The 26,528-nt window shown below is 38.9% G+C and overlaps 1 protein-coding gene across 2 annotated transcripts in view; it reads right to left on the reverse strand.

The window, feature by feature from the left end:
- Positions 1-1,637, reverse strand: part of RAB11FIP2 (RAB11 family interacting protein 2) — a 41,045-nt gene extending 39,408 nt beyond the window's left edge. Inside the window, exon 1 of one of the 2 annotated variants that reach the window (XM_082673613.1) lies at positions 1,529-1,637. Coding sequence is in view for 1 of the 2 variants with exons in the window: in XM_082673612.1 (XP_082529738.1) it covers positions 945-1,297 (353 nt within the window). In the remaining variant the exon portion in view is untranslated. Of the gene's footprint in view, positions 1-944; positions 1,465-1,528 lie in introns of those variants that run through there. The other variant, XM_082673612.1, reaches the window with a different exon arrangement.
- Between the last annotated feature and the right edge of the window lie 24,891 nt (positions 1,638-26,528).

A 26,528-nucleotide genomic window follows, 5' to 3' on the forward strand; every position in this document is an offset into this window, starting at 1 on the left:
CTCACTAATTACATCAACTTTAATGTTTTCTCAGACTAGAGAAATTATAAGTTTAAGCAAGGGGTGAGTATCTCTATCTCAGAAAACATACTATTTTCAATTTAAGACATATATCCTAGTTTTAACTTATATTATGGTTTTTTAAATTAGAATACATCTAACCTAAGTTTGTAAGTCATATTAAAAAGCCCATGTTTTTATTGAAGATGTCATTAAATCATTTCATCACAAGAATTTAATCACTGTCTCCAATCTGACTAGCATTTAATATGGTCTAAACACACTGGCTTTACAGAACTAACTTTGAAGTAATTGCATTCAAGGTTGAGGATATCTGTACATACTTTTAAAACTTTTCTTTTAATAGCTTTAGACTCCATGAAGATGTACTGACCCTTAAATCTGAGCTAAAATAAAAGTCAACTGTGTTTATAATGATGAAATAAAATACTGAGTTCTAAATTTGATAATTTACCACTTAACAGCTTCAGAGTTCAATTAAAAAAAAATATATATATATATATAAGACGTCATATTGGCAGACTTAATTTTCTGATGTTCCATTTTCTGAAAAACTGTTCATGTTTAAAGATTGTAACAATTTACATATATGTTGTTTTAATTGGTCAACACTATGGTCCAGTCCTCTTATTAAGCAGTGAAACAATGTTTACTTAAAATCCTGCGCAAAATATTCAACTATTGAAGATGTTTACCTCAAACAAATGAGAGAGTAATGGATCATTAAAGACTCCACTTAAAAAATGTTTCTTCACAAGGGCTATTTTTACTTCAGATTCATGCAAATATGGTGTTTAAAACTGGGTCATATTTCAGTCCAAAAACCAATGCCCTAGATAGACAAATAATTTCCAAGAACAGGAAATCCATAAATGAGATAATAGTTAAACTCCCCCCAATTCAAAATAAATTACATAACTTACTCTGTTTTCCTTCTTTGTTTGTCCTCAAAGATGTCATTGAGATTGATGGCCACCTGCCCTAAAAACTTATCCAGACCCACCAGGGACCTGTGCATAACTATGAGGAAAAGGATGTATTTCTCTGGATTCCCCTGCATTAGCAAACCAGGCAGCTCAAAAGAGGCCTCTTCCTTCCAGACTGGCTCAAGGGTTTTCTCAGCTACAGACGTGGAGTACTTTTCCTTGCCCAGCTGAATTATAGTGTATGTGTCATTGGTGCCACTTTTGCCTTTTGGCTTAAGATCTTTGGCTTGGAGCACTGTGACCTGCACGTGGGTCGGAAACCACTTTTGGGCTTGCTCGGAAAGCATCATTCTGTCCTTTTTCTCTGCACCGAGTTCACCAGCGCAGGCAGGGCCCCTCCCGCAGGGAGAGCCTGATTCCTTAAATCACTGCATCCTAAGGACACTTAACGGAGACAGGCAAACTCACAGCTGCCCGACTTCCCTACGGCTGATGTCCAAACGGCTTGCTGGGGCAGCCTGGGGGCACAGCTGCTCTGGGGGTCCCCTTTCCTCTGGAGAAGCACAGGGGCCCACCATCACCTGGCCGCGCAGTCCAGGCCTCCGCGCGGAGGCCCGCGCCTCGCGTCCGCACCTCCACGCTCCGCCGGCCCCGGGGACTGCCCTCGGCGGCGACTGGTGGCTCCCAGGCCTCCGGGCAGGTGACGCCAGGCCGCCAAGGCCCGAACGGAGGGCGGCAGAGGTGGGAGGGCGCCCCCGCCCCAATTCGCAGCCCCGGGCTTTCCGCCCGCCTCCTCCGCGCCTCCCGCCCGCCCGGCGCTGGTCCGCGGGCCCGGCTCGGCTCCTCCTCCCGACCCCGGTAATACGAACCGCCGGCGGCTCGTGCGGCCTCGCTCCCTCTCGCAAACCTCTCCCGCCTCCTCCCCCTCGCCTCGGCTCCTCCTCTCGGGCGGGCCTGGGGGCGGGGGCGGGTCGCTGTGGGGTGGAGTGGGACCGGGGGCGGGGGACGCTGCAGCTCCGGCGCGGAAGGACCGCGGGGTGGGCCGCTGGCGGAAGGACGGCGGGCGCGGGTCTCGGCCTAGCCGAGCCGGCGGCTCCTAGCACCAGGCGGGCGGCGGCACTTCCGGGTTGTCCTTCTCCATCTTGATCTCGGGAATGCGACGGGGCGGGGCAGGGCCGGGCGGGGCCCGGGGTCAAGGGTCAGCACCTCCCCGGTTGCCGTGGTGACCGGGGGCGTGTCGCGCGGGCGCTGAGGCCGTGAGCTAGGCGCCCAGTGCTGGAGGTTCCTCGAGCAGGGGGGCTCTGGGGACAGCGGGAGACTGCTCCGAGAGGAGGCAGTCAAGGCCCAGGGCACGCCCGGTCTTGGGAGAGACCCAGTTTCAATCTTTGGAAGCTGTCTTTGCTGTACCGTGGATGCCCAGTGCCTGGCACCGAGCGGGCGTTGGATGAGTGGTGGTGAAATAAATCAGTCCCTTTAACTGGCCGAAAACATACTTTTCCCCAACCCCTTATCCACTCTTCCCTTTTTGAAAGGAGAGAAGGCTGCTAATTGACTGGAATGACATCCCCCACTCAGACGACAGGAAAAAGGGAAGCGGATAAAAGATTCCAAAGCTAACACAGGGGTTAATAAATTAGATCCTGGGAGGCACTGGGCTGGAGTCAGAAGACCTGGTTCTGATCCCACATCTGCCACCGTCGAATGTATGACCTTGGTCAAGTCATTTCCCCTCCCTGAGCCTCGTTTTCTTCACAGGTAAAACAGGTCTCCGTAAAGTCTGAGACGCCATCGCCACTCTGTGGGCTTACGCGTCCAAAGGACCCCCTTGGGCACTCACAGTCTGTTAGTCTATCTAACGTCAGACGCCAAACGCAGAGGTGATTCTGGTCGTATTCGGCTAAGTCAACTAAGAAAAGCAAACAGCCTCCCTCACCAAGGGCAACTGACAAGTTCCTTACCTGCCCTGAGGGCAAGTCCTGAGGGACACCAGCGCTGTTGGAATGGAAGGGACGGTGTTAAGAGAAGAAAATGTGGATGTGTTAATACTGCATTTTTTCTGAAATCAGCCTGATCTAATGGGAAAAGTTTGGGTAATGGCTGATGAGTCAGGAGCCTTGCTTGATGTCCTGACTGCCAGAAATTCAGTACAAAGCTTGTGATGGGCACTTAGCTTCCTGAGACAAGGAAGTTAGATTCTGGGAGCCTGGATTTCCTAGTCCATAAATTGTTGATAAAATTGCTACTATAGAGTTGGGAGGGGTATTAAGAGATTATACATATTCATTTCCTGGCATAGTATGGAACATAATTCTAAGTCTCCCTTCCTCCCTCTATTTATTACAAGATACATTCTATCTTTATTGTATTTATTTCTGTTCATGTCTTATCTTCCCAAGGAAAGTCTAACCTCTTTGGATTGCCTTGTGTATCATGGATCATCACTTCACAGTGTTTAGCAGGCAGTAGACACTCAATTATTGAATGCCCTTCTCCCTTTACAAGACTAATTTTGAGAATAAAACAATATGATAGATGTGTATACACTTTTCCAACTTAAAATGACTATAAAAGTGTAAGGTATTGTGTTTATTATTTTCAGGCAATGTTTAAAACTTTTCAGTTTGGGGAGAACATTGTGTTCTCCATGTTTTCTCGCTATCCTCATGGATACTAGCTGCAGCACTTAAAACTCTTAAGAAACAAGGGTCTTTTCATTACTTTTTGAATGGAGGTATGGGAGGGCCCAATGCATTTGTGTCAGAAGAGCAACCATACAGTTGGAAAACCTTAGGGGGAGAGGGGATAACGTTATATATTATTTTAATCTTATGGAAAGAAGATACTCTCCTGACTCTAAAGGACAGCACCACAAACCTCAAGACTACTCAAATTCTAGCACATTCTTTCAGGGACCCACTGACACTTGCTCGCATCTACAGATTTCATTTATTGGAAACCACAGTTTTTTAGTGCTGCTTACACACAGTGGCTGGTGTATGTTCTGCATGAAGTAGGCACTCTAAAAAGAGACATTAGATTAATTTATCACCAAGATATTCAGGGAACCAAACTACAGATGAATCTTGAATAATCTTGAGCCATCTAGAATGAAAAGACCTGGTTTTAGGTCATTCTGATGAAAGTTTACTATAAAATGTAAAAAAGAGGCAGAATTTTCCATCTCTGAGAGACAGTGTATGAAAAAGCCATGTGTAGAAAACAGAACAAAATCATCATACTGTTAATATTGCACCTGGATCCCAGAGTGGGCTGTTGTCAACCTGAAAGAAAAATATTCTCAGGGATTTTTAAAGGGTGCATTGGAATAGTCAACAGTGAAATTTCAACCAGTATGTCCAGGGAGAAATAAATTGACACCTGAAACTTACAAAAACAAGATAAACATCATGAAAAAAACTTAAGTGTAGAATTGTTATAAATTGCATTTTAAAAGTCGTCATGTCTCTATTAAAAGTTGTAATTAAATAAGAAATAGGCAACTATAATAGTGAATGTGTGTTTCTAAAGAGCTTAAAATTGTTTGATAAGCTTTATTAATGATTATAAACTTGTTTACAAGTATCATTTCACCCATCTGAAATATAGCCATCTCTAGGGTGGAAGTTGGCAGCAATGATTCACAGCAATGCAGTAACAGACTTCAACAAAATTCAGGGAATACTCTAAAAGCAAGAGCTGAACAAATGGAATTACTAACATCTCTCCCTGTTGCACCTAAATTTCTTTTGAGTTTTCCCAAAACTTGGCTAGAGCCAAAATTGTTTAGTTTTACTATCTGGCAAGATCAGAAGTCATGACTTAATGTTCTAAGCCAAAATAAAAAAATAGTATATTTTTGCCCCGGAGAAAGCAAATAAACAAACAAATCAAAATGAACTAAATAGAACTTGAATTGCATTATAAAAGTGTTTTTCTATAAGAAAGTGTTTTTTTTCTTTTTTGATTATTTGTATGAAGAGTAAAAACATGTCAGTCGAGTCAAATATATGGTTGGCTCACTGTGAAATATAATGGTAATTATGTAAGATCTGAGATCAAAGTGGTTCTACAAAAATGTTTATTGTCTTACAGTCTAAAGATTCTTTTTACTAATTTAAAAATATACAAGGACCATAATTTAAACAGGGAAAAAGGATTGCATTCATAAGGACAACATACCAGAATTAAAGGAGTCACTTTTTAAAAATTACCCTATGACTAATGATATGTCCAGAAATGTTTGGTGTAATTCCAAAAATCAAGGGCTTGGAAAAATAACATATCTTAAAGGAGGAAAATGCTGAAATTTCTAACTGCTAACAATACTGCTGCAATGAATAAAAATGATTTGGCCAGAAAGTAAAACTAATCCATATTTATTCTTCAATAGTGGAGGATTCCACAGACGAAAATATTTACTAAATGCTGTACCTTTAATAAAATCCCATAAGGAGACTTATTCTAAGCATCATCATGAATCTTTCCATTTTTTTCCCCCTTTGGGCATCAGCATCTTCAAAATTAAGACTTGCAAATCTATTGTAGGACAATTATAGTGCTCTTAGTTTTTAAATAGCCCACATATACATTATGTACCAGATATTGTTTTCCAGATGAAGGTTCAGAAACATAGGGCAACAAGAAGCTTTCCCAATGTACCATTACAATCTTCAGACTTCAGATACACACACACACACACACACACACATGCTGCAAATATACATACAACTCAATGTATATAAAATATATATACATATACAATATGGCAAAACTCAGGGTTATGTTGGAGATACATACATAGATAAACTCCACATAATCAGTAAAAAAGTAAACTTGGCAAGCCAATTAGAAATTATAATAGCTATTAACTAGTATTGGGGTTTTTGGTGATTGTTTTGTTTCTATCATTGATTAATTTGTCTCTGGGATTGGGCAGTGTATGGACACAGTTTGTGATGCAGGAGAAGCAGTGTGGTGTGTAGTTTAAAGTGCTCTAGTCAACAGCCTGTATCTTAATCCCAGGGCTACAGATTCCTAGGTACATATCTTTAGGGAAGTAATTTTCCTTCTTTGGACCTCTGTTTATTCATTTGTAAAGTAAGAGTCTATAATAGGAACCACTTAAAGCATTTTCTATCATTTAATAATTTGAAGTAGTACGTCCATAACACAAAGAAGCAAATCGCATTATCCTTATCTAATTGAATTTGGTCAATATACTAAAGCAGATCCCTTTTTATGTAATTTATTAATGAAGGATTTTCTAATTCAGGAGAAAAAGATCTTCAAAATGAGAGCTCTCTCTCCCAGATGAAAATGACCATCACAGAAAGGAAGTAAATATAACTTTTATTTATAGACCCTGCATGAGGAAATTGACACGAACAACTCAAGATTTGGAAGAAATTACATAAAGGGGTTTTGAAAAGTATTAAACTTTTCATTAGTAGTAATAAACCTAACTTCTATTCATATTACTTGTAGATTTTTCAATCTGTGAAGACATGCTGAGAAGGGTAAGAATTTGTGGACCAGAATTCATATTTGTACATTAAAATGTTTAGTATGTATGCTTTTTAATTTCCTCTTCATGGTATCTTACTATTATGTTGTGCAATTTTTGTTTCCTCAACAAAGTCAATACATGTTAACGCACAGAACACGAACTGATTTACTTTAATACTTTATAGTATTGGGTCAAATGAATAAGCCCAATTTGATCTTTTCTCCTTCCAAAGGATATTTAAATTGATTCTAATTTTTCAGTATCATAGACAATGCTGCAGAGATATCCATATATGTCTCCTACGCACATGTGCAGGGAATTTTTTTTTTTTGGTAATCGTGCCTCTTTTTGACAACTGACAATGAAATTATTAGGAGTTTGTGAATGATAGTGTGAGAAACCCATGGGCCTGAGCATCAGAAGACATGAGTTCTAATTCTGGCTCTGCAACTAAGGAGTTGTAGACGTGACAAGTCATAATCTTTCTGTGCCTCTGAGGCCCCTTCCACCTCCAGAATTCTCAAAGTTATATATAAAAATAAATAGATAAAATACTGTACATAATATATTATATATTACATACAACATAATATATTATAAATTTTACATGTTGTATATAGTATATAATATCTAATAACATATCATATATGCATATATAATATGTATAATTTATAATATTATAATTTAATAAATAGATAAATTATAATGTATAATAATGTTATATGTTAATATATATGATTTGTTTCTATGTATACATATATTGTATATATTGGTAAAGTAAACTAAGTTTATATATGTATGCAATTACTGAAAAGCAGAGATTATTGCTATTGGAAAAAGATTTTGCAAATACACAGGTATCTGTCTTCAAGTTGTGATTGTCTCACCATCATGAGTCTTACTGAAATCTTCCAGAACATTGCTACTTGTATGGATTTATGTGGAAGTTAACAAGGACGGGATAACTTTATTATTGAAAGAAATGTTTATCAGAGTTACATAAACTTATCATCCTTGTACTCTGTAAACATCTGTTAATAGTTTTTCATGACCAGTTAAAATCCAAGATGGAGGATTTTTAGAAACAAATAATAAGGGATTAGAATTACAATACTTCTGGAACTAATATATATGTTCTTTGGGAGAGCATTAAACTGGTGAGCAGCTTGCAAAACCATTTGATGGGATGTTTTTCTCCCCCTACATAAGATCTACTGCTCTCTCTCCCTTTCTACTTATTTAATCTATCCAAAACAAAGTAGAGGACTTTAAAAGTATTTGTTATATTTTGTGTGTTTGATATAAAGCCTGGGGAAAAGCATTTCATTTTGAGGGCTAGACCCAACTCTTCTTGCTCCAAGGTCAGATTTCTGCTAAGCGGTTTTCAATCAGCCTGAACAATGTTTTAGTCCATCTGAATGTCTGATAATAAAAATAGTTTTGGCTTAGAACCGGGTGCTTATCTTTTACATGGTCTGGATTAGGTCACCTTCCGAGCACTTACAGCTTATGATATAGGGAACGATGATTTCGAAACCATATTATAATCATTTTCTAGTTATTGAAATGATCGTTGATGATCTACATAGCCAGAATTAAGCATCGGACTTAGTTTGGCAAAGTAGACCTAAAAGCAATACTTGCTTCCAAAAAGTGAAGGAATAATGGAAGGAACATTGGACTGAGAGAGGCCATCTGGGTCAACCAACCAACAGTATGTATGACCTTGAGCAACTTAAATTCTTCTTTAGTAAAATAGCAACTTGTACATTTCTTCTACTTCCAAACTTGGATCTCAGGTTATCCAGAACTACTTCCCAATGGACTCACATCAACAAGCAGCTGTGTTTTACCGTGGTTGTTTATCAGGCTTACCCAGGAGGATAAGGTATTTAGATTGTGTAATTTGTGCCTGTAACTGTGCTCTTGTAACCTGAGGTCTTAAGAAAAATTAAGGAAGTTTTTTAAAAAAAAACTCCTGTCCAAACTACAAAGTGCATTGTATGAATTTCTAAGCTCAAGTTTTGACTAAATCATCTTTGTAATTTCAAGGGGTTTTGTTTGCCTTTTCTACATACGCTTGGACATTGGAAAGGAATGGAGCAAACTAGCTTTGTAAAAATGAAGTCCGGTGCATTAGGCACCTCAGGAATCAAGGGCTTGCAACATTTTCTAAAACAAGACTTTCTCCAAAGCTCCTGGGATACAGGCACTCACTCAGATAGAAACATTCACTCAACTTTCATTGAGTGTCCATCCCAGGAAAGGTTTTGTCCCTGGGGCACTAACTACCAGTGTGACCTCTGGAAAATGATGTAAACTCTCTAAATTTAGGTTTGCTCATCTGCCAAATGGGTTGTTGGGAGGATGAATTGAGGGGTCATGTAAAGTTCAGAGAGGGCCTGGCACATAGGAAGTTCTCAAAAGATGTTCATTGCTATTGGGTTGGTGGTACAATTCCAATTCTCTTTGCAACGGCTTTCCTCATATCTGAAGGCAATGGCTAGCAGCACGGTTGTTCTGGGCTATTCTTCACCAAGGGGTTAAGGGTCTGGAGCTGCAGCAGGTGCTTCTCTAGCTCAGCAGGTGAGAGCCAGCCAGTGGAGACCCTGAGTTACTTTAGTTTCAAGCCAAACCCAATGTTGTTAGACACTTTTTTCCAAATAAAAATAAAATAACTCCTTAATATTTCAGACCTTCACTTAATATTTAATACTGACTTTTTAAAGTATCATTTTAACAACTTTATTAGACAGATTTTGAGTTGCAGAAAAATAACGAAGACTCCCTAAATTATGTACCTTCTATCTCTACAAGTAGCTGAATTAGAAACTTAAGTAATAGATCATATACCAGATAATATTTTAATATACTAGATTTCTACTTAGAATTGTGACGAATTTAAAAACAAAAGTATGACATCCTTTGGTACACCTAGTAATATAAACATTCAGCGACTAATCAGTGTTTTCAAACTCCCGTGTACCACTCTAATTTTAAGCATGTTATCTCTGTACTAATAATAATAGCTAATATTTGCTGATTGCTCACCTTACGCTAAATTCTTTAACATTGCATTCTCATTTAATTTGAAAGAGATAAAGCTATAGCCAACACAAACATCACCATTGCCTTTTCCTATCCCATCACAAAGAAGGAGGAAGGTTGTACAGTAGACTGTCCTCTTAGGCATTGCTCACACCAGGATGAGGCAGGAAACTTGGAAACCAAATCCTTCATATCCTTTGAACAACTCTTGTACCTCAATTGGCTTTAAGCATTATCGTAGCATCCTTGACACAATCCCAGAGCCTAACACTGCTTTAGTGAAAGCGTAGAGACAAACAAAAGACAATTGATCTATTTTGCAGCTCATGGCATACTCCCTGGAGCAGCAGCCTGTTCTGTGGTGTTTGGCATCCACAAACTAGAGAGGGATTGTAATGTATTAGTGAACCCTATCCATTGAAAAACAAGTCACTTTTGATATCACTTCATTCTTCTGCTTTCATAGCTCAATGTTGGGAAATTGTTGGGTTTTCATTCAGGAGACCAAGGCTCACATAGCACCTCAGCCTACTCATTATATTTATTAGACATTTGCTGGAGAGTAAAACACAATAATGTATGGAAAAACATGCTGTAAACTGTAAAGAATTTTATAATTTTATAATTTTATAATTTTTATAATTTATACATTTTATAATTTCAAATATGAAATTTTATCATAGGTTTTAGTCCTGTATCTCTCACATGCATACCTACTAGCATTCACACTTTTTCTTCTAGCATCAATAGTTGCTTAGAATGATAAGTGTTGGACAGATTTAAAAGAAAGAAAATTCTAGTTTACCATCATTCAAGCTAAGTTCAACTCAATCAAATTTATAGGGTAATGAATAAATAATAACTTGAAAGCTACATAGATAAATATATGTGATGGGTCAAATACACTGTACTTAGACTAAATTTAAATTTATTATGGAATGAGAATCCCAGTACCCTCTTGGAAAAACACACCTTAGCAAGCTCATGTGGTTGTTAAGGTTGATAATACGTTGATAACACCTTACGTGCTTCTCATTCTTAGTTATACCTGGTCTCCTTGTGACCTTCCTCCTAGTTTCAGGCAGCAGCTAGGAAAACCAGACTTACTGCACCAGGGTCCAGTATCAGCTTTGCCATGTCAAAGTAACCAGTAAGGGTAGAGATAACAAAAGCCAAAGTTTATGCAGTAAACAAAGAATTTTGGAAGAATGCAATTGATGGAAGAATTACACTGGACAAAGATTTTACCGGTCAGGGAGAAGGGAAAAAATAAGGATACTGGCACAGAAGGTCGAGCTTGTTTGATGTTTTTTAACGTGTGCATGGTATTTCTCTTCCTGCTTTTGTTGAGCATAAGAATTGGGCATATTGTTGATAGAGCCTCCGGACCAAAAGCGGTTATCGCTTGTATCTTGTCTCCTGGGAGGGTCCTTGAAGGTGTGCAAGGTACTAGAGCTCCCCACTCCTTTGCACCACGCTGCCTTGGAGCAGCTACTGTAGCAGTAGAACATCAGGGCAGGGGAACCCTAGGTAGAGAAGATCCAAGGTAACCCCCTGAGCCTCCTGTCATCAGAGAGGCACCAGAAAACTTCTGAGAATTTCATCTTCCCCAGAGAAGTGTGAAAATGACTAAGAAACCACTGGTAGACTTAAATGATCATCCAAATCAGGACTGGAAAGGATTGGAGTACACGGATCCAAGACCAGGAACCGACCACGATGGCACACACACGTATTGCTATACATAAGGAGATGCTATTGGGAACAGATTCCAACAGCCATGGACACACCCTGGCTGGTCCCCTGGGCCTCAAATTCAGTTCAGCCCTTAGAACTTCAGTTCTGTCCCAGGGAGAAGGGTAGGGAGGCAGAAATTATTACCCGAGTTTAAAACCTGAAATTATTAAATTTATCCAGTTATGTTTTCTGGATGAATTTTGACAGGGATAGAAATGGAAGAATCAAAACAGAGATTAAGTTGAATAATAGGGAAAATAGTTACATTTCTTACATATCACCCCAGGCTGTGGCCTAAAATACTATACTCACTACAAGGGGTAATACATTATAAGCAAAGCGAAGTGATTGCCAGAGCCCATGGATTTGAGGGGTCCCTCCATGATGTTATAAGATGGTGTTGGATCCCCTTTTCTATCAGCTTATGGTGGTACATTAGGACTAAATGTTAAAATGTATTAGCATATATAACAAACACTACAAATGTATTAACCTGAAGTGATGTCTCTAGTGAACTTGGTCCTAAAAATCACCTGAGGTGGATTGGACACCTGACCTCTCAACAGCAAACAGGGAAAAGATGTAGAGCCTTGGTTGATTCCAAAGGCAGTTGAAATTGATATCATGGTGTGGCTTCTTGCAAAGTTAATGCAAATTTTGCATGCATTGATGGAAATATAGTTCATGAAGGTGCTCCAGTATTCTCCTTCACTCTGCTCTCCTGTTGCAGCGGATCACTGATCTGTGCCCCGACCTGAGGACATTTCCTCTGCACAGGGAATGCGTCTCATCCCTTGTCGTCTCAAGGTTTTGCGTCTTCCATCCTCCCTTCTCCCTCCTGCATCTCAGCTGTTTTCTTCTCTACTGGATCAAATCTCATCAATATACATATTCTCCAATACTTCTCATATTAAAACAATAATCGCTCATTTGACCTTACATCCCCTCCAGCTACCACCCCACTTTTCTATTTCTTTTTGGAGGAAAACTTCCTGAAAGTCTTGTCAAGATTTGCTCTCTCTTTCTCCCATTTTCTACTGAAAGTGCTCCAATCAGATTTTGTCTTCCCTACTCTACACTACATGTTGTCAGGGTCAATGGTCAGTCCTCATCTTATTGGGCAGATTGGCAACATTTGATACAGTTAATCACTTAAAGCTTTCTTTCATTCATGAGGTAAAACTGATGTTAGAATTTAGGGAGCAAAGACGTCTTAGAACAACACCAAGGTTCAAAGTGACGGCCTACTCTGTTGCAGTATTGGGTGTATTATAGTTTAATGTCATTGTGATATATGATGATTAGTAATGAAAATATAAACTAAGAGCTAGTTTCCTGTACTCATTTAGTGTGGTTTTTTCAATTATATTTAAAATATGTTTTATATCCACCCACTGCTTCCACCATAAAAGTTATCAAACAGCCTATACTAGGTGCTTCTCTAAAAAGCATGATCACTAAAGACAACTTTTATTTGGTAGCTCTAACAAGGGACTTGGAGCTTGGACTTCAGGTGTAAATATCTGCATCCTGGGACCTTTCTCTGGTTTGGTGATGTTAAGAGTCTCACAGACCCAGTTCAACTTTTCTTGAGGCAGGGCCTATCAGAGTAGCTCTGACTCTATCCCCATGGCTGTGGCTGGATGGAGGGAGAAAGCTGGGACCCCACAGTCTGCAGAGGATTTCACCTTTATCAGGGATGTGGACAGAGCCAATTCTCTTGGACTAGGCTGTTGGTAGGCAACTACGATGAATGACATATAAAACGTTAAAACACAGACATTGAAGACTTTTGGTGTGGGTCAAGTTTCAGGGTCAAGCTTCACATAGGGACAAAAATGCATTCTACTTCTCAGCTTAAATGAAATAAAGTGTTCACAATCACTAAATGTAAGCTCTTGTAATGTCGATGTTGTATGATCGAAGCCCATATTACTCCAAGTATTTATTTCTATATTCTATTAGTGTTTGTAGATTTTTTTCTTTCAATTGTTGGACTAATAATGACTGCAAATTATAATTGCTAATATTCTCTAGAGTAGAAAGCTTTCAAATCACCTCCCAGCGTTAATACCTATTTAAAAAAAAACTGAGCTGCATTTGGAATTTCCTGGATTCTTCTGTTTGTCATGCAAATATTCAGCTCTGCTCTTTTTATGATAATATGAAATAAAGTAGTTTCTCATAGTAACATTGTAAATCATTTGCTTTCTATTACATACAGCTGGTTTTATTACTGTAATGATTTTCTGTGAGTGCCTATTGCAGAACGCATAAGATGCAATGTGATATTCCTTTATTCAGAATTTATATGTAATTATTGTTTGCCCAGAAATAATGAGACAATTTGGAAATACAGTAATTTATTGTAATACATTTCTTTTAAATATGTATCTACAATGAGGGGGAAAAATCTAAATTTCTAAAAATGACATGCCATCTCTTTTTGTTGTATAGACTAGAGTTTTCATCTCACTGAAAATTCAGAATCAAAATCAAAAACAGCTGAGGTAGTTACTCGGGTGCCTTCCTTCAGCTTATTCAAAAGAATATAGGATGAACGGTAAGAATTAAGTAAACCACAAATTATTTTGGAGTGTCTGGTTTGCATTATAAATAAATTTTTCACTGCTGGTTGTTTTTTCAAAAATATTGCCTGTATTTTTGATATTCATTCCTGTGATCTAATGTAAACTATGTCCTACCAGTTTAACGTATTGTTTGTTCATGATTACATTTTTTTATTACAGTCATATGCTGTAAGTATTTCTCACTCTGCTCTTTTGGCTCTCCCCCAAATAGCAATACTCTTTAAGACATGTCATGGAAAGTGTTATTAAGAAAACTATGCCCCTTTCATGTTGGCATATACTAATTTCACACCTTGAATAGAGTCTAACCACATCAACAACGACGTATCCATTTTTAAGACGTGGAATTAAAGTTTATTTATTAAGAGGTAACAACAACAAAAAGTCAAAATAGAGCACCACTCTGGCACCAAAATTTTTTTCCTTATTGGTCTGGACAAGAATTTTTAAATACTTGATGGTAAATTTACATTAGTTTGTAGTTTGGTTTGTGAACCTTTTCGTATACTTGAAAATGGTAAATTTAGATAATATTCTCATATTTCATTCTTAATTACAAAGGTAGTGTCACCATCACAATGTATCCTGTATAACAGGGAAGAAAGAAGATTTCTAGTTATTGTCTGTAGGCCATATATTTTAGAAGTGTGTTTAATTCTCACTACAATGTTCTATTTTATTCTCATTTTCTTGGTGGCTCCATATGAAGGAGCAGAAAGTTTATAAGAGGGGGCAGAGCAGGGCAACACTGTACCAAGAAAGGTTTTGTGAGGCAGGTGTGATGGATAGGATTCTCTTCTTTGAAAAGGACATTAGTGATGGAGGGGGCAGCGTGATGCTGACTGTGCCCAGAGAAAGCCATGGGCACCATCTACACAGGGGCCACCATATTGGTGGACATAGGGACCCAGGGAACCAGCTAGAGCAGCAATATGAGAAAAACCTCTCCACACAACCAGCTAGTGACCAGCTACCTTCCTCTTCCCAGGGGTGTGAGTTCTTCAAAGGGGGAAGGGTCATCTCAAGCCATGTCCCCTCCCCCTCTTGCCTCACCCCCACTTTAAAGGAAGGCCAACCCACCTTGCCCTCCCAGGTCCCTTGAGCCACACATCTGGGGTAAAGTAAGGTTGGGTGAGTGCTTTGAAGAAGATGTAAATTGAACTTTATAAGCCAGACCAGATAGGTTTGTGTTTTAATTCCAGAGTGGCCAGAATATTAGGAGAGCTGCTGAAGATATTCTGGAGGGATGCGTTGATCATTAACTTCTTAAAAAGCCACCAGAAAACCAATTGATCCAGCCAGAAGTTTATTAGATCTACTGCAATAAGAGAGAACACCACCTTGACAAAGTCTCAGGGGTGCCTCAAAGTGGGGAGTTGGGAAAGGGCCTAAGGGTCTGGGCTGGTGATGCTGGGGCAGGTTTTGCGAGGCAGGAGTAGGGGTCACTGGGTGAGACCGGGCGGTCTGTGACGTAACAGCTTTGGTTAAGTGCAAATCAAGACTCCAGTCTTGGAATGAACCTTGTTGAGCAAGTAGCTAGTCTTGATCAGTAAGGTATTTAGTTGACTCTTGTCTTCCAGAATGGATTTATGATGTTCTCTTCCAAAACAAGTGTTTTCCGGACCAAACTGCCTAGTGATTTTGCTTGATCTAAGTAACGTTTAACACGGGGACCGGACATTTTTCCTGGCGTCAGTACGGCTTATCTCACGGATAAGAAATTACAAGCCTTCCAATGAGAAAGATAGGGTTACCCAAAACAATGTTCAAAGCAGTGATTGGATAAACGTAAAGCCAGTTCATGTTTATACCCCACTTCATTGAGACTTTGAAATAAATCAATTGTACTATATCATTATCCTCAATTGCAATTGGAAACTAACCTTGTCCAAGATCACAAAACGAAATCAGAGGAAGAGTCCGGATTCAAACCCAGGTCTGCGTAAGAACCCTCTGGCTTAGATATTTGCCACCCCACCGACCTGGGTTGCTACGCTCTGACCTTAAAAATCTATTTTGTTTTTTTTTTTCCCCCACTGTACCATACTACCTCCAATGAAAGTAGAGCTAAGCCATTTTTCTTAGCAGAGCTTCAGTACAATTTATTTTTTCCTTTAGTGCTTAAAACAAGAATATGTCCTTGGCAGGACACATGTTGGTACTTCGTTTCATGCTCTCTTGCACCGTCTGTTATTTCTGTCTTTTCTCTTCAATAACATTGCAAAAAGCTGGAGCTGCCTCTTACACTTCTTTGCTATCTTCCAGCACTTAGAGGGTGCTAAGCATAGACTAGGAAAGCAGTACTACATTGAATTGAATTGAAATGTTTACCACTCCTTGGGTAATCATATCTCCACTATAGAGTTTTAGCTACTATTTAAAACACAGTTGCTCTGCCAAATATTTGTTGTAAAGAATAAGCAAATATTTCCCAAAATGTTCAGGCAAGCACATTACCACTGCAAACAGATATTTCACTGGGAAGTTTTTCTCTTACATCTTAAAAAAAAAAAAAAAAGTCACGGTGCCTCATCTGCATCAGAAGTAAAGATAAAACTACAGACACATTTGTAAAACAAAGACCAACTGGCATTTCAGCTCCAAAACAGAGGGTGGATTTTCTCCATATGTTAATCAAAGATGGTCGTTTCAGCCCCTGCCCGGTGGGACTATGACGGCAACTCAGAAGATGGTGGCGGTTGGTCCCCAAATATGCTAAATAAAACAAAACAAACAAACAAACAAAACCTCTTATAGGGAGTGGAGCGAGGATGGAAAAATGTGTGTGTGTGTTGGGGGGGACGGGGTACTTGTTTTCCTGAGAACATTCTTCAGAAGCTATAGCCTTTCAAGGCTCCTTAGCTGCCCCTCCCCACCTCCACAGACCACCTGCAGACCTTCTGGCTGACCTTTTGCCCTTTAGGGTTGCCACAAAGACTCACATCACTTGATTTTTTTTACCTGGATTAAAATGCTGGCAATTGGGGACCTTATGTGATGTTATTTCTGGAGGGACCCACATTCATCTAGGGACAGCCAGAGCTCCAACCATTTTCATGAAAAGTACTTGTTTTCCATAAAATTTTGAACTGTTAAAAGATGAAGGAAACGAGCACGAGGTGGCCAGTGGTCACAGTGCTTTTAGTGGTTTATTTTGAAATTTAGTGAAACAGACATTTTACTGTCAGCGTTTTGATGATGATCACACACTGCTTCTTCTTGGAGGGGGCGCGAGGTAGTTAGAAGTGGCTCTTAACCACGGGTAATGGATAGGGCATCTGCCCAGTTAAAAACTTCAAAACAAATGGAGCGTGTGCATTGCAGACTCTAAGAAACCGTTTGTTCTTTTTCCAATGAAGATCAACTAGCAGAGCAGAATGGAAAACCAGGTAATTCTTTTAGATCCCAAAGCTTTGATTTCAAATTACCTAGAAAATGCATGGGTTGCATTTTTGTGGTGGTGTCGAAACTGAAGCAATTTTTGGAGTTATTTAGCAAACAGCTTTAATTATCCATTTTATTAAGTGATCAGACTCAACGACAAACATGCAGGGAATTCAGAAAAAAATCCAGTCTTCCATGAGGATAATTTGCAGCAGAAATGGGCTCTTTTTATCTGACAGGTGAAACATGCTCCCCTGCTTTGGAGAGAAAACACATTAACCCTCCCTCTCCCTACCTCTCATTTCTTCTCTCTTCTTTGAATTTTACTTTTCTCCACTTTCCCTCTACGTCCAGTGCAAACTCATTGTTTTGTTGTTCCTAGTTCAGGATGCTTGGAGTTGTATAGACAAAACATTTCATTGTTTGATAAAGAACTTGCCATTTTTATACAAGGTCACGTTCAAGTTACTGCCTACAGTGTCATTACAGTTTCTTATATATTTAACTCCTTTGGAGCTTCTCTTTTCAAACTATACCCTTTTAACCAAAAAACAGATTAAAATGACTTGTTCTGGGTGGCCTTTGAGTAAGGGCCTTTTATCATGAGACCCTCCATAAGGCCACATGAATGTCACAAAGGCCTTTCAGGTAAGGGGGCTGTGATTGTCTAGATACAGAAGCTCTGCAGAGAAATATTTCTCCTGGCATTTGATGGCTAGGAGGGAACGAACACTTTGATTCTGAAGAATGTCACCTATTCCTCAGCATTTATCTCTGTTTGGTTTTCGGGGAGTTGGCCTCCGGTTTGATAACAGGTCTCGACCTTGTCTTGTGACCAAACCTTCTGGTACCTGGTCCCTGTGTTCTGCTTCCTCAGTGCCCACTCTCTCCTTTTGTCTCCTTGTTTTGACCTTGGTTTATTAACCTCATTAACTCAGGCTACATAAACCTCTAGCGGAGGCCAACTGTACCCTCAGGCACACGGCTGCCCCCTCCCGATGCGCCCGCTGCTGCGAGCCCAGGCCCAGCTAACCGAGAACAGACACTTCCACTTGGTTAGGATCTTCCCTCAGGGAGCCAGAGTTGAGTTCAAGTAGGTTAAAGCATTACATTTGTAAATTTGTAAAGGATCAAGTTGTGAGAAGAAGGGCAATCTTGTTCTTTGAGACTTTATTAGCCAGTAAATGCAATATGATACATTTATAGGAGCGAAGACCCAGATTTTCTGAACTTCACTGAGCCAGAAAGATGTGTTTTATTTCATAGAGTTTATGGAATAACTGCAGCATAGGTATGTTTTTACAAGGCACGACATTGACTTGAGGTAATCATAAAGTAAAAACGGGCAGGGACTACCTTCAGGTCTAAGTATAATTTATATACATATTTACCCAATCAAATGCAAAGACCCCAAACCAGATGTTTTTAATTTTTGCTTTAATTTTTAAGCTCTTTAGTTGCTTTTTCTGTAAAAGAAGTTGGATTAACCTTTATAAAAAATGTTGCTTGCAAGCTGGTATCGAATGCATAATAGAATGCACTGACTACGGCAACAAACATTCATATCAGCAAAAAGTGACATGAGGTCATATTAAAAAGTTCCTCACTGTGGCAAAATAAATCAGAACGCTTTACAGCTTGCTATCATTTTGCTAAGAAAACAGAGCTACTGAACCTTTTAGATGGAAAACCTGAACATAGGCAAGAAAGGTTTTACAGTTGATGGCAAAATTCTAGAGCTGTATGTTGACACAGGTCTACTTTAATATTATTTTTGTTATGCATTCTTGTTATTTTTCCATTCTATTCTTGTCATTTCTTGGCTCCTGAAAACAAAATGTTATGTGGGGAAACAGCTATAAATTTTAGGACCAGCATGAAGGGTAGTACAAACTATTTAGGGAAGGCAGAGAGTATAAATAACAGGGATAGAAAATTGTTAGATAAGTAGGTAGATAGGTAGATGTTAGATGACAGATAGATAGACGATAAATAGATGGTGACCCTTAATTTCGAATCTCTTGTTTGTATTTATCATATGCTGGAAAATTAGCTGACTTAGCAAGAAGTTTTCAAGGAAGGACATAAATAAATTTAGATGGTTGGCTTAAAAATATTTATTATTTTTAATTATTGAAGTGTTTTTTTCCATTTACAATGGCAAAAATGTGATAGCACTTCATTAATTTCTACTCTTGTGCATTCTTAGTGCACATGAGACAAACAAATCAAGTGACACAAAACAAAGCATGAGAGTCTCTGATCACCCTCCTACTCTTGTGTCCCACTCAAAGGTGGGCGTGGTCAGAGTTGGATGTACATTCTTTCAGTCCTCTTCTATGTGTTTCACACATATATGTACCTATCTATACGTATCTTGTTTATATACATAAGATCAACACATATATATATATATGTATATAAATTCTTCAGTTTCTTAAGCTCCATATGTCATGGAGCTCTTTTTAGGTGAGTAGACATAAGTCAACTTCTTTCTTTTTATTGGCCTCATAGAATTTCATAGCATGAATCTATCATTATTCAGTTCTCTATTATAGTACATTGTAGTCATTTCCAGTGTTTTACTGTTATAAAATTCTACAGTGAATATCCCTGTGAATTGCTTTTTAAAAAGTGGGAGTATTGGGACTTCCCTGGTGGTGCAGTGGTTAAGAATCCACCTGACAATTCAGGGGACACGGGTTCAAGCCCTGGTCTGGGAAGATCCCACATGCTGCAGAGCAACTAAGCCCGTGCGCCACAACTACTGAGCTTGCGCTCTAGAGCCCAAGAGCCACAATTACTGAGCCTGCATGTTGCAACTACTGAAGCCTGTGTTCCTAGAGCCCGTGCTCCGCAACCGCAATGAGAAGCCCGCACACCGCAATGAAGAGTAGCCCCTGCTCGGCACAACTAGAGAAAGCCTGCGTGCAGCAATGAAGACCCAACGCAGCCAAAAAAAAATACCGGTAAAACTGTAAAAAAAAAAAAAAAAAAAAAAAAAAAGTGGGAGTATTTCTTTAGGATAGTTTCCCAGAAATGAAATTTCTGGGTCAAATAGTAAGCCTTTTTAAAATTTTATAGGTTTTGCTAAACTGCCTTCCAAAAAGCTTATCTTTTCACTAAATGTATGAGTGCCTGTTTTCTCACCTCCTTAAAAGCCCTTGAGATTACACATCTTTTTTTTGTTTGTTTTATCTTTTCAATTTTGTGAGTGAACATTTATATTTTATTATTTTTTGTGTGTGTGTGTTTTTTGTGGTACGCGGGCCTCTCACTGTTGTGGCCTCACCCATTGCGGAGCACAAGCTCCGGACGCGCAGTCTCAGCGGCCATGGCTCACGGGCCCAGCCGCTCCGCGGCCTGTGGGATCTTCCCGGACCAGGGCACGAACCAGTGTCCCCTGCATCGGCAGGCAGACTCTCAACCACTGCGCCACCAGGGAAGCCCCTTATTATTGTTTTGATAATTTATTTACTTAATTATAAGTAAACTTAATTGAGCATTTATTTCTTTATTTAATATACAGTTTCTTTGTGAATTGCCTATTCATATTTTGTCCATTTTTCTTTTTTTTTAATTTATCTTCAGTAATTTGTTGAAGCTTTTATGTATTTTGGATTTAATCTTCTCTCTGTTAAGTTTATTGCAAGTATTTTCTACTAGCCTTTTTTTTCTTTTTTTTTGCTTTGTTTATTTTTGAATACTGTTGGAGCATGTAAAACTATTGCTAGCGCTTAAACATTTCAAGAAATCAGTTAGCTAACATATATATATATATATATGTATATTCAGTTCCACATTAGTTAAATAATTTTTAAAACCTAAACTTGAATTTTATTTATTATACTCTGAGTTTGTTAAAAGTACCTTTTAAATTCTCTAGACCTTAACTCTTTCCCTATTAAAAACACTGTTCCATATTATCACTTTCACCTTTTAAATTTTGTCTGTGTAAAAGGATATCAAAATATGAAAGGTTTATTTTAACACCTGTGGCAGACAGACCCTAAGATGACCCCCAATGAACCCTGCCTTCTGATGTTCACATCCTTATATAATCTCCTCCCTTTGAGTGTGGGCAGGACCTGTGACTTGCTTTTAACTCTTAGAATGTGGCAAGGGTGATGGGATGTGACTCCCATTATATCACATTATATGACTTTCTTTCTAGATCTCAGTCTCATGCTGCTCTTGAAGAATTAAGCTGCCATGTTGTGAACTGCCTTTGGAGGAGTTCATGTGGCCAGTAGCATGGACAGCCTCTAGGAACTAAGGATGTCAGTCATACAGCACCAAGAAATGAATTCTATCAACCACCAGAATGAGCATGGAAACAGATTCTTCCCCAGTCGAGTCTTCACATGAGATCACAACCTAGCTAGTACTTTGACTGTAACCTTGTTAGACTCTTAGCAGAGCAGCTATGCTATGCCAGACTCCTGAACCACAGAAACTTTAAAATAATAAACATGTATTGCTTTAAGCTGCTATGTTCATAGTAGTTTGTTACACAGCAATAGGTAGCTAAAATAGCACCCACATTTGAAATACACCCAGATATCTTTAGGGGAAAAAAAGTGGTAAGGACTAGAGAATTGAATTATCAGTTCTTTGGCACTATACATAATCATATTAGAAAGCTGTGCTATAAAGTATAATGCTTTAGGAAGTAGGAAATTGTCATGTTTTTCTAGCCCTTATAATGTAGTTTCAAGATTGTATTATACTGTTAATGTACTAGAGGAAGCCTAGAAACTAAGGGAAACTGATAGATTAAGTTTTAAAATTCCTGGAAGTATGTTGGATAAAATGCCTAGCATAATTAATGATGACTCTAACTAGTGGTATTTCACCTATGTAGACATTAAAACAAATACAGCCACCACACTGGAGCTTTCGGACTCACAGCTATTTATACGTTTCATGAACAAAGCTGTAACTGACAATAAGAAGTGAGAAAACAGAATCTTCTTTTCAACAGAGGAATTTCTAACTCTCTTCCATCACCAACCTTCCTCTGCTCCCCCCTCCCCAAGCCCCTATTTCTCTCAGTGATAACTTTCCTGATTTGTCTTTCATTTCACATTTTCCATTTCTTTCTTGCTTTTTCCCTCCCTTTTGCTCATCATGTATATAAATCCAAATATTGAGATACTGGTTTTTTAAAAATTTACTAGCTTTAAGGATTCAGCTTTAAAAAATCTAATATCAAATAATTCTATGGTCAAACAATATTTTTTCAGATTCAGCATGTAAAAAAAAAAGTTTCATTGTTAAACTGCTTAAGGTACAGAGATAAATGACTTCATTCCCTTTGTGCTATGAGGATTCCCCTGAGACATGTGTTCTGGTTCATGTCTGAGCCCCTTTAAACTTGCTCTAGTGTAGTGCATGTTTATTTCAAGTTTAACAGTCTTTGCCTTTCTCCAGCCTTCACTCTTGTCAATCTTGATATGAGACTCCCTTTCTGCCCAAAAGGTCTAGACAGTGAATTTCATGCCACTTGACATCTCAGTTCTTACCTTTTCCAACTTTGCCTGTATTTATAAGTGTCAGAATAAATTTCCAGCTTATTTTCCAAAATTGCACAGCACTTTTCACTTTCTGCCTTGCATTATTATTATTATTTCTGCACCTGTCTTATCTTTAGTTTTTGGAGAGCTGAATCCCATAATTCCTGGAACTACACTTTGCAAATAATAAGCAAAATAAATGACTAAGTATATGAGTACCTATTAAATGTTAAAGATGATTTAAAGACATTTAATCCAGTGGTTCTTGGATGTCAGATTTCACAGACTGGGGAAATTAGAAGGTGGGTGACTTAGAATTGCCAGTTTTTATTTTGCCAAGAAGTATAAATGAACAATTATCTTCTATCATCATTTCATAAAACACAATATAAAAACAAAATGGGGTTTATAAATAAAGTTCAACATGCACAAACAAAATTCAAAGGACATAATGTCAGGATAAAAGATTGGTCCTTCCCCCAAGCGGCTATATCAATTTTAAAATAACTTGTGTACTTTATTCTCCTTGCTTTTCTCATTTAGCAGCAGACAGCTGAAATCTTCATATTGTACTGACACAGTCTGTGTATCTTAGAAATCACTGAGGTAGTCTGACCTTCCACTCAATGAAAGCATCCTCTTTAAACCACCTTGGATAAGATATGCTTGTTTCACATCAGCCTTCAGACAGTTTCCTGACTCTTGCTTGAGATTAGTGATAGGTGGGGAAAAGGATCGCAGTGGGAGGTCCCCCCAAATCTGCCGTCTACCTTTCTGGCACTTAGAGAAAGGAAGATGTGTAAAAGAAAGCAGGGCTTTTTATTCTGTGCTGAAATATGTATTAAAACAAGGTGCTAGTGAAAACTGAGACTTTTCTACACTCTTTGTTGTTTCATTCTTCCATTTTGGGCAGAGGGTAAGAGTGGGTGTATGTTAAAGATGGTTTTTACCAGTATTTCCAACTAAACCCCAAACCTGAAAAGATTATTCAGATGAATTTAGAAATAACCCATTTTATATTTTAACTTTTTATTTGGAAATAATTTAAGAATCACAGGAATTTGCAAAAATGGTGGAGTTCCCATATATCCTTCACCTAGCTTGCCCCAATGGTGATACCTTATATAACCATAGTACCTTAGGGAACTGACATTGGTACAGTGCTATTAGCTAAACTATAGGCCCTGTTCAGATTTTATCAGTTTTTACATGTACCCCCCCTTTTTTGATGTGTACTATTACATCACATGTATAGGTTCATGTAACCACCAACACTACCCAGTACAGAAGCATTCCATCACCACAATGAAACACTCTTGGGTACCCTTTTACATTGCAAATTTTTAATAATTTGTTTTATTAACATAGGGTGATCATAACCATATTCATTTAAACTCAAGAGGTGAAGGGTGGAATTTTCTGAGAGCTGGAATTTGAGGGTACACTTTGAGCCATAGAGAGCTGGAGTAACATTGGAGTTTCTGGTGATACCCTTACTGCCTTGCCCAGCCTTAGCTTTACCCAAGGCATGGATGGTGAATCAAAGATCATGGGAGAGTCAGTGAATGAGAGATCATGGAAAATGTTTGAGAAGAAAATGAGCCAATCCCAGAGGCAAAGCCATAAGCCAAGAAGAATTGTGCTGGAACATTTTAGATAGGACTTGTTAGGGGTTATTACAAGTTTCGTGGGGCTTAAATATAAATGACTTGGGTAAATATTCATTTAGAAGGGGGATCAAGCAAATGAAGGGCCCTGAAAGTTAAGCGAATCTGCCTCTGGATTAGTCTTAAGTGAAGAAGTCTTAACTAAATAGATTCATTAATTTGTATACTTCTTTACAATTATAAACACCCACCCAGAAAGACTTAAGCAGACGCTTAGCTGGCCCTGGGGTGAATTAGTTTCATCAGCTTCTCTGGATCTTCTACTAGGTTGCGGGGAGGATAAGAGGTCATTTTTGAGCACCAGATATGGAGTCCTCGGGCAGGTCACAGGGGACCCTGGGGCACAAACACTGCAGTCATTGGGGACAGGGAGAGACAGACAGAAATATGAAAATGACAGACATCTTTGCCTCTTTCACAGTTTGACTATAACTGGCCTTCTTTTTAAGGAAGCACATGGTTAAAATGCTAGACATCAGCCGCTTGCACACACTAGAAACATTTATGGAATGTTTTTGTCTAAGGTAAAGACACTCGGTGAGCCCGTCTCTCCACGAAGAATCTGATATCACAAAATCTAAGGAAGTCAGACTTCTCATGACTGTTTGGAAAAGAGTACCAATGTCTAAGTGATAAACAGGGTGGTTACAAAAACACTGTACATTTTTCAAAATGAAATTAAATGTAATGTATATAAAGCACAAAGCCTTTCAAATAGCAGATCTTCAATAAATGGTAGGTATTTATCATCATTTTATTTATATTATTTCCTTTAATCCACCTGAAAACATTGGGAAGTATCCATTATTACCCCCATCTTCACAGAAGTGGAAAAAAAGTAAGAAAAAATAAACACTTTCCATTAGATCACAGAGTGAGTGAGATTTCATTTCAGTCTTCTGATTCTAGTTTTAGTTTTAAGTCCTTTTCCCTGTGATACAGTAGTGTCCCCAATTGAGAGATCTTACCTCCCTGTTTTCCTTGTTATTATAGTTATAATTTCCTTATTAACTTTCCCCCATCTTTCAATCTCAGATAATGTATATTCTTTTCTATGCTATTATTTAGTAGCCTGTTAAGGAAACGATGAAACCTGGGCAAAGGCTAACTTGGTTTCTATCCAAGACTTCTCTTAACTCTGGACTTACAAGCAAGAAAGGTTTACTGACCCCTGTCTCAGACTCATAATCCGTCTCCGATCACTTCCCCCCTCTAAATTCCTTATCCCCAGCCTTTTTATTCAATAAAACTTTATTGAACACTATTATATCCCTATAGACTTAGATACTGGGAATGAAAAGAAGCAAGACGAGGTCCTTGCCTTCCACGATTTTCACTTGAGTAACAAGACAGGCACCTAGACCATTAACCATAATGCGAGGAAAGGGATCAGATGAAGTGGAATCATTGCGAAAACGATGGATGCCGACAGGACCATCGTTACTCTTATGACAGGACACGTGAAGTGGCGTTTGGGCTGGTCCTTGAAAGAAAAGGAAGAATAAGGAGAAAGGTTGTTCAAGCAGCAGAAGCAAAGGGTGAGAACACTGAGCATCACAGGCAAGCCACGCACGCGCCGCCAGTGGTCCATCACGCGGAGCCGAGCGTTCCCGACCGGAGGCAGGGAGCCCGGGGAGACAGGAGGGACCAAATCACAGAAGGGCCTCTGCCTCGCTTAGGAGTTGGGCTAAGCAGCCGAAGCCCGGCAAAAGATTTTAAGCAGAGATGTGATATAATCACATTTTTCCCCCTGAAAATAAAGACCATTCTGGTGTTAGTGTGGAGAATGGATTAAAAGGGTGAGAGATTGGAAACGGTGGACGATCGCTTTAGAGGCCGACTTTTACAATAGCCTCTTCCCTCTAGGAAATAAACTCATCTACCTCCTGGTGAGGTTCAAATTAGGAAGAAAAGGGTGAGTTCTTTTTTTTTTCTTGTGAAAAACTAAGGATGAAAGTGGAGATGCTTCACCACAACGGGTGCTTTAATTGAAATTGCTTACGTTAAGGACAGTTCTAAAAACTGCAACTCGCTTAAATTTGATTTTTTTTTTCCATCAGACAACTTTTTATGGGACCTCTTGTGTTCAGACATCTTCGTGGGGCGCTTGAGGGGGAAAGGGGCAAGAAATG

This window comes from Grampus griseus (genome assembly GCF_964374135.1).
Source record: "Grampus griseus genome assembly, chromosome: 16".
In the NCBI taxonomy this organism is placed as follows: domain Eukaryota; kingdom Metazoa; phylum Chordata; class Mammalia; order Artiodactyla; family Delphinidae; genus Grampus; species Grampus griseus.